General features: G+C 38.2%; 1 protein-coding gene across 1 annotated transcript; it reads left to right on the top strand.

The window, feature by feature from the left end:
- Nucleotides 1-4,289: 4,289 nt before the first annotated feature.
- Nucleotides 4,290-4,721, top strand: TAC4 (tachykinin 4 (hemokinin); the record flags this gene model as incomplete). The annotated part of the gene is given in 3 exon segments (XM_011966654.1): nucleotides 4,290-4,460; nucleotides 4,462-4,596; nucleotides 4,631-4,721. Coding segments are annotated over 3 exon segments (397 nt in total), but the record flags the coding sequence as incomplete, so codon positions are not given.
- Between the last annotated feature and the right edge of the window lie 7,324 nt (nucleotides 4,722-12,045).

The following is a 12,045-nucleotide window of genomic DNA, read 5'->3' as shown; positions in this document are numbered from 1 at the left end:
TCCAGGTTCGAACCTGTAATAAAGATCCTTGCTGCTTAGCTTTGACTCTGGACTCTGGTGGTCTTCTTCGGGGAATAAACGGTCTGGGCATAACACCCGCATCTGGTGAATGAAATGTTAGGGCTCAGAAATCAATACTCCAAAATATGATACATTGACATTCTGAAGAAACTTCAACGTCTCTACGACTTTCTTCCCCCACATACTCTCTCTCCCAAAACCTTCAGATTTTTTTTTTTCTTAAGATCCAGATCCACCAAGGAGAACATTTTTTTTTCCTTCTCTATAAAGCAAAGAGTATAATCACATCTTAACAAACCCTTTCACAAGATAATACAAGTTTTCTGTTCCCTGATCTGATTATTCTTCCTAGTGATCCCCTTAACAGATATTCTCTTCTCCTACCTTTCATAACCTTTTTTTGCCAGGATAGTATATAAGTTCCTGAACTCCATTGGAGAGTGGGAAATCATTCTGTGATGCTCGCCATCTGCACAACAAAGGTGTATGCCTTTTCTCCTATTAATCTACCTTATGTCAGTGATTTTCAGCAAACATTCAGAGAGCAAGAGGAAAATCTCCCTTGGCCTCTATGAAACTAACGTGCAGATGCACAATACATCTGTGAATCCAGGGAAGCACATTCTGAAGGGTCTATCTCAGTGAAGCAGATTCTAGACTGTCTGGCAGCAAGACTTTTGGGGGAACTCAATATATAGCTATTACTACTCATGTCACTAGAATTAGCACTACAGCCTTTGATGTAATGTATATATCATTTTGGATCAGCTAAGGACCAAGTTTTCAGCTCGTAGGTGTCCAGGTGGAAACAGCTGGCAAGGCAGAGGCTGAGAAATCAAGGTATGTCTTGACAGAGGGGGTAAAGTTTTCATTTTGTTTTCCTAAAGATAATTAAAACACATGTATAACAGAAATGAAAAAAACAAACAGTTGAGTAGAAGACATTAAGTACATAAGAGAAAGGACAAAATTTGTGGAGGGAAGTAATGAATTAAGTTGAGAAAATAAGCTGGCAGTTTCTTTTTCCTTAACAGAATAAAAGTTATTTATACAGTGAAGAAATGTTATTTTTTTTCAAATTAGGTACAAGTCTAGGTGCATATTATAGATTGGTAATCAGGAAATACAAAGATATGACTTTATGAAGCTTAAAATCTAGTAGAGGAGACAGAAATATATGTATATGTTATATATATCTATATATATACTTATTTATTTATAAGGTTACTAAATATTGTCCCAATACTAGCTCAGCACTTTAGCCCTCCACTTTGAACCGAGAGGAAATTCTCTAAAGCTAGGTTAATATAGCTTAATAGAGCAAAACAAGGAACCAAAAATGGCTAGATTAGTCTATGTGACTCATAAACATAAAGTATATATAGATGGTGATTGATATATATATATACACACACACATATGTGTGTGTGTGTGTGTATATATATATATGGTGATAAGACTTCCATAGAAGAGAACTGAATGTTGTGAAAAAAAAATATGGAAAAGGAGAGAAATTAGACAGCCGATTTATATCAGGTTGTAAAGGAAGACCGGCTTTAAGAGGTTTCATTGGAGCTAAGATCTTAATAAGTTGGCTGAACAAGGTGCTGACCAGCTGGAAAAGCCTTTCAAGTAGAAATTACAGGAAAATAAAAACTCTCAGAAGAGGTAATAAATTTAGCATGTGGCGGGTCATAAAGTGGCTGGAGCATATCATGTGAGGGAGAAAGTAGCAGAAAGTATGGGGGAGTCAGTGAAGGTTCAGATCATGCAGGGTTTTACAGGTTTTAATAAAGAGTTTGAATATTACATTCTAAGTGTAAAGGGAGAAGACATTGGAGGATTTGAATGAGACAGTGAAATTTTCTAATTTACATTTTTAAAAGACTATTCTCATTGCTGTATGAACAGCATAATTAGGTGGAGAAGGGAATTGGGTGCAACAACAACAACAAAAAACAAACAAACAAACAAAAAAATAAGGCTATTTTAATATTCAACCAAGAGATGAGGGTGGCCTATCCTAGCCTGGTGATGGTGGGGAGAAAGAGAAATGGAGAAGTGGGATATTTCTTGCAAGTAGAAATTTCAAAACTTTGATGGATTAGATGTGTGTGAAGACCGGAAGAAAGGTGTCCAGAAAGAAATCAGATTTATAATTCAGGCATTTACTTGATGTGTTGATTATGTTAAATAATAGGGTTAAAAAGGAAAACCAATGTAATCAATGTGGCAGATGGGAATCTAGTGATAGAAATGGCAATTTAATCTACTGACATATGATGAGATTAAAATTGAGTAGTAGATTAGAATGACCTATGCTTGGGTCATTTTCTGTTTATCATTATTCAGACATAACTAAAAAATTATGCATATAAAATAGAGGATTCTAGTTTGGGAATTTTGTCATGAATCAAAATTGAAACAGTTGAAACAGTTGAAACTTAATTGTGTCGAAGTAGGTAGGCAGATTTTAAAATACTATCTACTATAGAAATTCTTAAAATGCAAACCTACTTTATTAAATGCCTTTAAACTCCATGTTGCCTGCCATAAGATTGTTTGGAAAGACTTAATGATTTAATTGGAAGCATCAATTAAAATAAAACATATTACTTTATATGTTAAACACTATATATATATATATATATATGTACAGAATTTAAGGATTTGACCTAGTTGTTCCTCAGAGGGTCAAGTTTTTGTTACTACAAGAACATGTCTCTAAGAACCATCTTTACAATACAAATTTCAATTAACTGTGGCATTTCCTTTCTGCTGTAAATAAAGCTGGCTATTGAATAAATTGTGAAGTACAAAAACCTCACCTTACAAATTTCTCTAATCCATTTTTTCACTTCTTTCTTTCTACACATTTCCTGGGAATTTAATATTCTATTTCTCCCTCTGGCTCTTCTTCCTCTATAGCAATTGTGGCATCCTATGCAAGACTTACATCCTCTGCACTCCTATGTTATGAATATTTTATTTTCTATATGACCCAAAGATGATATAACCAAGCAATTTTGCTTCTAGGTATATGCTCAAAAGGTTTACATACTGGTACTCAAAAAATTACTTGTACACAAATGTTCATAGTAGCATTATTCAAAATAGACAAAAGTTAAAAACACCCCAAATGTCCATGGGCAGTTAATGAATAAACAAATTGTGGTATATATGAAAATATCCAACCATAAAAAGGAATGAATTAGTGATACATGATATAACTTGAAAAACACTTATGCTAAGTGAAATACACCAGACAGAATAGATCACATACTGTATGATATTATTTACTTCTTCACACCCCTATCAAAACTGATTCACAGATGACATGATTCTATGTATGGAAAATCCCATAGGATCCACCAAAACCTAATAGACCTAATAATTAATTTAGCAAAGCTTCTGGGTAAAAACCAACACATAAAAATCAGCTGTCTTTTTATACACTAATAATGAACAATCTGAAAAGGAAAAAATGGAAATAATTCCATCTACAATAGTATCCAAAAAAGTTAAGTATTTAGGAATAAATTCAACCAAATATGTGGACAGTTCATACACTGAAAACTATAAAACATTAATAAACTAAAGAATACATAAATAAATGGAAAGATATCTCATGTTTTTGGATTAGAAGACTCACTTTTGTTAAAATGGCAATGCTAACTTCAAGCAATCTATAGATTCAATGCAATCATAAAAATTCTAAGAGCCTTTCTGCAGAAACGGAAAACCCAATTCTTGAATTCATATGAAATTGCAAAGAGCCTTGAATATTAAAACACTCACAAAGTAGAGGAACAAAATTGAAGGACCATCATTTTCAAATTTTATAACTTACTACAAAACTACAGTAATTAAACAGTATGGTCCTAGCATAAGAACAGTCATATGCACTGATGGAACAGGATTGAGAGTGCAGGAATAATCATATATATGTATGGTCAGTTGATTTTCAACAAGGATGCCAAGATTATTCAATAGGTAAAGAATAGTTTCCTCAAGAAAACGATGCTGTGACAAATTGATATTCACAGACAAAATAAAAAAGTGGTAGCTTTATACAAAATTATACAAAAAAAATAAATTATGTATATATACATATACAAAAATGTACTTAAAATTTTATCAAAGACTTAATTATAAGAGCTAAACTCTAAAACTCTTAAAAAAAAAAGGGTTTTCTTGAGGTAAGCTAAGGAAGGAAGCAAGAACAGCTGGAAGGACCAGAAAACGGGGGTTTTCTATCTATACTCAAGGAGCCAAAGAGCCAACCAAAGCCTGCAGGAGGCATCTTCAGACTGCGAGGGGCTCCCAGAGGATTCTGGGACAGTGCGGGCTCACCATGCTACCTTGCCTCGCCTCGTCCTGCATCTCCTGATGGAGCTGTCCGTGTGCACTGTGGCAGGTGATAGTGGAGAGGAACAGACACAGCACTGAAGCAGAGACCTGGATAACTGTGGCCTTGGAGGAAGGTGCTGGCCCCAGCATTCGGCTCCAGCTGCAGGAGGTGAAGATGGGCAAGGCAAGCCAGTTCTTTGGGCTGATGGGGAAGCGAGTGGGAGGAAGACCTCTGATCCAGCCAAGGAGAAAAAAAGCATTGTCAGCTGGAACACACGCTCCAGGGCCTCCTGGGCAAGAGAAGCCTGTCCACAGAAGGCAGAGAGGATGAGGCCCAAGGTTCAGAGTAAAAGCCCCCACTGCAGACTTCCCAGAGGACGTGGTGCCACTTCTTCCTACCTGGATGTCACAGCTGACAAGCCAGCAGGCCAACTCTCTTCTCTGTGTCTCCTGTCCTCATCACTGGCACTTCACATTAAGGCCCACACTGAACCCACCTGGCGTCTTCCTGGACTCTCGGTGTCAGGCAGCAGTCCTGCATAAATGCACGATCTTCACCGTTGCAAGCTGCATTGACTCTGCCCTCCCTCACACTCAGAGCTGGCATCTCACTACACAGCAGTGGGGAGATTCGCACACTCTGTATCCTGTGCCTAGCACACAGTAGGTGCTCAATAAATGAGTGACCAGTTGCGGGGGAAGAAAGGAAAAAAAAAGGTTTCCTTTCTCTTTTTTTTTTTTGAGATGGAGTCTTGCTCTGTTGCCCAGGCTGCAATGGTACGATCTCGGCTCACTGCAACCTCCGCCTTCCTGGTTCAAGCAATTCTCCTGCCTTAGCCTCCCAAGTAGCTGGGACTATAGGCGTGCACCACCATGCCTGGCTAATTTTTTGTTTTAGTAGAGATGGGTTTCACCATGCTGGCCCGGCTGGTCTTGAACTCCTGACCTCGTGATCCGCCCACCTCGGCCTCCCAAAGTGCTAGGATTACAGGCGTGAGCCACCACGAGAAAAAAGGTTTTCTTGACCTTCATGACCTTGGATTTGGCAACAGATTCTGAGATCTGACATCAAGAGTACAACCAACAAAAGAAAAAATAGATAAATTGGAGTTTGTTAAAATTAAACCGATTTTCATGTTAAAAGACATTCATGTTAAAGGACATTATCAAGGAAGAGAAAGACAACTTATGGAACGGGATAAAATATTTGCAAATCATATAGCTGACAAGAATCTAGTATCCTGATTTTATAAAGAATACCTTCTACTCAATAACAAAATGAAAAACACTCCCATTCAACTCTTAAGTCTTTAACAACAACAACATGGAAAACAATCTCATACAACCAGCCCATGGACTCGAATTGATGCTCCTCTAAAGATGTGCAAATGACACTTGAAATGTAATGCTAAACATTATTAGTCATTAGGACAATGCAAATCAAAATCACAATGAGATACCACTTCACTCCCATCTACATGGCAATTTTTAAAAATCAGAAAAATAACTAGCATTCTCAAGAATATGGAGAAATTGCAAGCCTTTTACATTGCTTATGAGAATGTAAAATTGGTCAGTTGCTGTGGAAAATGTTGACAGTTCTGATACAGGAGATAGAAAGAATTTATTTAGACAGATAGTGAGAGCAAAAGAGTCTTTGGCAGAACTTCCCTTCTAACAAAAAGCAACCTAAGAAATCATTTTATTTCTCACAAGAGCAGCCTGAAAGATCGAGCGGCAAATATAGATAAGGAAGCTGGAAGTGTGCACGGGAAATGCCAGCAGCTACACCAATAGAAAAGGGCTACCTGGGGGCCAGGCATGTCCACCATGGAAGCTCCGTTTTATTTTTTTTGTTAACACTTGTATAGTAAGAAAGAAATGGGCAACATGGAGACGCTCAGGCAGGGAACCCACCTGAATAATAAAAGATTGGGGTGGGGGCTGCCAGAGATTCAAGTGGTATGCAGATGGCAAACCTGGTTCTAACTGTTTTTTCGTGCCCTGTGTAGATCAGACACCATCTCCCCACTAGCTCAACTATAAAAACTCCCTCCTTCATTTCACTGCAGATCAGCCGCCCAGTTTCCGGGTCCCCTTTCTATAACAGAAAGCTATTATCTTTCTTTCACCTGTCAAATTTCCCTTTTAACTTCACTCTTTGTGTGTCCACATCCTTGATCTCTGTGGCTGAGACAACGAACCTCGGGTGTCACCCCAGAAAACAAGGCCACTTCATTGTGGGAGCTCACTTGAGATCCAAGGTAGATTCATCAAAAGAAAGAGTATAGGAGCAGTTCTTTAAAAAGTTAAACATAGAATTAGCATATAATCCAGTAATTCCACTTCAAGGAATACACTCAAAAGAATAGGATACTAGTACTAAAAGAAATACTTGCACACAAATATTTATAGTAGGTCTAGTCACAATTGACAAAAGCAGGACACACCCAAATGTCTATAAATAGCTTAATGGACAAATAAACGGTGTTATATACATACAATGGAAAATATTTAGCTATAAAAAGGAATAAAGTACCTATACATGCTATAACCTGAAAAATGTGTTTTGTTAAGACACAAAAGGTCATGTATTGTATGATCCAATTTATATATAATTTATGAATGGGCAAATTCACAGAAATGAAAAGTAGATTGATGGTTTTCAAAGGCTGGGGGAAGTGAATGGAGAATAAGTGGTTACTGGGTATGTGATATTATTTTGGGGTTAACGAAAATGTTTAGAACTAGATAGAGGTGATTGCACAACATTGTTAAAATAACTAATGATACTGAATTACTTATTTTAAAATGGCTAATTTTATTTTATGAGAAATTTGCCTCAATTGAAAATAACTGGCTGTGTCGCATTTTTAAAAATCTAACCAATCTGAAGTTTACATTTAATGGCTTAATGTTCCACTCCCTGTTGGATAATATGCAGTCTGATAGAGGGAGGTTGTAATGCTTTAACACAAAGAATTGGTTAACGGCAAACATTTCTGGCAGGGCAAGTTAGATAAATATTATGGGTTATGGAGGTAGTCTAACCTCCTCAATTAATACAAGTGTAAGTGTGTTTTTTCTTACAGAACAATTTCAGTACATTGATAATGGTGCTACTTCATGATTTTTGCATTTTTATGATTGACTCATATTTTAAAATCTTATTTATATATATAGTTAAAACGTAGTGCTCAGATGAGGCTTATTGCACAATTAGGGATTTCTGAAAGCATGTGGTCTTAAGTGCTAGTAGTTTTGAATCCCACGTCTTTAGAAATATTATTATGTATATGTATTTTTAAATGATTTGTCTTTTGCAGTAGGAGAGCACCTAGTGCTTCTTGGCATCTTGGACAAAGAACTGGACAAATCACACAAACAAAGCAAAGAAGGAATAAAGGGATTTACTGAAAATAAATGTATGCTCCAGTGTGGGAGCGGGCCCGAGCATAGGGGCTCAAGGGCCCCATGACAGCATTTTGGGGAGTTGCAACACCCTCTAGAGGATTCCACTGGTTACTTTGGGTGTGCCCTATGTAAATGGAGAGGAGGAAGTAATGTTACAAAGTCATTTACTTGGCCTACGCCCTATGGAGAGGATATTTCCTGTCATAGCTGAAGTGTGAATCGGCCTTACGTTCCCTGCCTCCAGATCCTAGTTTCCTGCCTCATCTGCCCAGAGAGATGTGATCCTCATACATTTTTATGGGAGGCAGAGGGACCAATGGTCTTTTTTTCTGTAACTGCTTTATGCTGGCTTGGGGCATAGTCCCTACCTACTGGGGATCACAAAACTGTCATTCTGCTGTGTCTAGTGGAGGCAAGGTAGCTCCTTGATGGCCAGGGGTGGTGTCTTCACTTGGAACTGGCTGGAGCCTTTGTTGCATGATCACCTAAAGCTTGATGCTCTCTAGGCGAGAGGAAATGAATTTGATTAAAAGATGTAATGGGAACTTCATAAGGTGGATACTTCTGCTGTCAGGAATGTTTGTTATAGAGAATTGCAAGAGAAAAAACAAAACCTGATTTCTTCTGGAATCTATGTATTTCCTTAAAGTCTTAGCCCAAGTCACTCCATTTCATTTGGTTTGGACTGTTGGGGCCTGGTGCATGAGCTTACTTCAAAACAATGGCCTCGCAGAATTTTGTTTAAAATTTCCACCTTTTTGGTTAGGTTCTCACTTAGGTGAGAATATAATGAAAACTTAGGGTCTTAGCACCACTCTTAGTTATCCTCATTTGGGTTTCCGGTTTCAGCACGTTATTTATAGGTTATGGTGTCCTCATGGTTGCACATTTCTTTCAGCTCCTGTTATCCAGTTGAAGAGAGACCATATGACATAATAGAGATGGCTGCACGCAAGCATTTAACCCTTTGAGATAATAGAGCACTCCAGGGAGACTATTATTATGACCATTGGGAGGATAATACCAACAGTTTGGAGTATGCTCCTTACCCAAAGTCCCTATGAACCAAAACTTCCTAAAATCAAATAGATCAAAGACTGACTTACCTAAGCAGTTTCTTCATTAATCCACTATCACTGAATTTCTATAATGTTCATTTGATGCATTCCTTTACAGGTCACAAGTGCCAGAAGCTGTACAGATACTTTTCTGTTCAGCCGATTCCATTTTAACTTTCACAATAGAAATTAAAGTCTGTTGTGAAATTGTGGCCTTTACAGTATTTTTTTTGCTATAGAGCCTATCATGGGGAATACATTTCTAGTAACTGCCTCTTTTACTTTAAGCTATGGAAAAAGGAACAAATGATGCCCTTCTAGAAGAATGAAGCCCTCCTGGCAATGCTCTTTTTAACCCCTGATGTGGGTCAACAGGAGTGAGCCAAAGTTTTATTTTTGACTGACTCTGAGGCAACACATGTACCATTAAAGTTTCCTACCTACGTTGGGCGTTTGTCTTTGATTTATCATAGTATAAGTTTATCCATGTATAAGGCTTGCTGCAAACGCCTTCACAAATAAAAATATACCCTATAAGTGCCCCTAACAGACCCCTTTTTCACTTCTATTGTTCATAGAGGCAGAAGCAAGAAAAAAATATTCAAAGATAAGAGCTTCATGATAGTAGAAGTCTTAATGTGTAAACTTGGCAAAAGCTGCTTACATCAAGGATGCCATCTTTTTCTTGGGAGAAATTTCCCTAGTTAGTTTTACCTTAAAGGGTTCCAAAGGGTGTATAGCTCCAAGAGTGTAGAGGAACCCTTCTCAGTTGTAAGACTATGAACCCAAAGCCCAGGGTACCAAAGCTTTGATGTAATGTGCATAGCAAGGACAGTTTTTTCCTGATGTTTCCAGAAGATCCAAACCATAAAAGCTTTCTTTACCTGATGAAAATACACTGTAGCATAATAATCTTCTCTTATAACATCAGCCCTCTTGCATGGGAAAGCTTTTATACAACCAGAAAACATGCATTGAAAATAACAATTTAATGAAATCCCTTTAGAAAGTGTTTAAATGGCCTACCAGGTAACCAAATGTACCTGAAGCTTTAATTGTTTTTCCAGAAATATGGGGCCAAACATTGGTTATAAACTACTTTAGTAATTTGTAAGATACCACACCGATATATTCAATTTGGATTATTTTATATTTTTCATGATGAATTATGGACTGGAGAACCTTTAATAACAAAAATTTCAAGGGCTCAGGAAGGGCAAAGTGGCCATCCTGGTTCTCCATGGGTCCACGCTTAATTAACATTAGACTTATATCCTCTTGAATATCAGTTGTTTTTCCAAATTTGGTGCATAGCACTGACAAGGAAATTCGGTTATTTCTGTGATTTACAATAACAATATAATAACCATAATTATAATTGACAGTATATACTTAGATATTAGAATTTCAGCAATCTCATACAATTTTGGAACACAATATTATTCACAAAAATATAACCTAAAGAAGATTTAGCATCATTTTGGCAATCTCATGTAACTAAACATGCTAAATAATCCTGTTTACCTCCTCTCTGGATGTTTTAAGGGGCCTTCTGATTCATCCTAAAAGTCAGCCACTAAGACAGTTCTGAAACTGAAGTTCAATTTTGGAATTTCAGATTACCATAAATTATTTATTTTGCCAAAATGATGGCTTAGGAATTTAAATAAGTAAAAACCTTTTTATAATCTTTTACCAAAAAAAAAAAAAAAAATCCGAATTCTACTGCTTTTACACACTTTGCATATAAAGCTATGTTTAGTCGTATTACCGGCATGTTGCAATGGCAAATTTTAATGTAAATCCTGGTAAGTTGTGTTCTGATGAGGTTTGACTATTTCCAGCATAGCTAGGAATATGGCCAACTCCACATGTCCCCAGGCCTTACCTAGCTGGAAAGCAGACAAATTAAACAATTTTCAAAAGCCAAACAAGCAGCTTATGACCTTAACGCATTTAGCAAACCTAACATTTGAACATAATTTCGACCACATGTTTACATTACGAAGACATTTGTATTTTACCAATAACCTTTAAAACTATCTTTATTTCCCAAAGATCACTCAAGTTACATGAATTAAATAAAAAGCATTACATTTTTCACTTTTCTGACAAAACATTTAAGATCTTATTATTAAGCCAATTAATTTAAAACTTTACAGAGGAAATAAACAGTGACTTTTACTTTACGTTAGGCAAAGAGAGAAATATGACTTAAATTCTATTTAGGAGCGTATACTCACCACACTTAAAGTATCGGGAAACCTAAAATTCAAAAAGTTAGTTTAAGGTTAAAAGGCTGATGTGCTCTATCAATTCCTGTGGGCCCATCAAAGGTAGCCTAGGAATTCCAGATAAATGGAACAAATGATGACTTGCTAGAAATGCATAGGAAACAAAATAACTTCACAGAAACAAAAGTCTTCCACTAGAAACTAAAAAAAAAAAAAAAATAATGATTTTTTACATATGCATGCACAAGCAAAGCCAGAGAAGAATAAACAGTGAACGAACGAAAACTAGAAGTAAACCGTCTGGGAAGTGAAAAGCGCCTCTGCCCTGCCACCACACCGTCTGCGAAGTGAGGCCTCTGCCCGGCCCCCGCAACGTCTGGGAAGCTAGGAGTGCCTCTGCCCAGGCGCCCCACCATGTGGGAAGTGCGGAGCGAGTCTGCCCGGCCGCCCCACCATCTGGGCAGTGGGGTGCGCCTCTGCCCGGCCACCGCCCGGTCTGGGACGTGAGGAGCGCCTCCGCCTGGATGCCCTACCGTCTGGGAAGTGAGGAGCGCCTCTGTCCGGCTGCCGAACCGTCTGTGAAGTGAGGAGCGCGTCTGCCAGGATGCCCTACCGTCTGGGAAGCGAGGTGCGCCTCTGTCCGGCTGCCGAACGGTCTGTGAAGTGAGGAGCGCGTCTGCCCGGACGCCACCTTCCGGGAAGTGAGAAGCGCCTCTGCCTGGATGCCCTACCGTCTGGGAAGCGAGGTGCGCCTCTGCTTGGCGGCCGCACTTAATCAGTACCTCTGCACAGCCGCCCCACCGTCTGGGAAGTGAGGAGCGCCGTTGCCCTGCCGCTGTGCAACCCTCCAAGTATGAAGTGGCAGCCATGTGTGTGATCTTTCTGCCCTCCCCAAGTTTGCATTTTTGATATTAACGTTTACTTTTAAATTAAAAAAAGAAAGAAAGAAAGACAACTAGAAGCAAAAA

Source organism: Mandrillus leucophaeus, unplaced genomic scaffold, assembly GCF_000951045.1.
Source record: "Mandrillus leucophaeus isolate KB7577 unplaced genomic scaffold, Mleu.le_1.0 Scaffold769, whole genome shotgun sequence".
NCBI classification, from domain to species: domain Eukaryota; kingdom Metazoa; phylum Chordata; class Mammalia; order Primates; family Cercopithecidae; genus Mandrillus; species Mandrillus leucophaeus.
The sequence above is the reverse complement of the archived record's forward strand: the minus strand, read 5'-3'. Positions and strand labels throughout refer to the sequence as shown.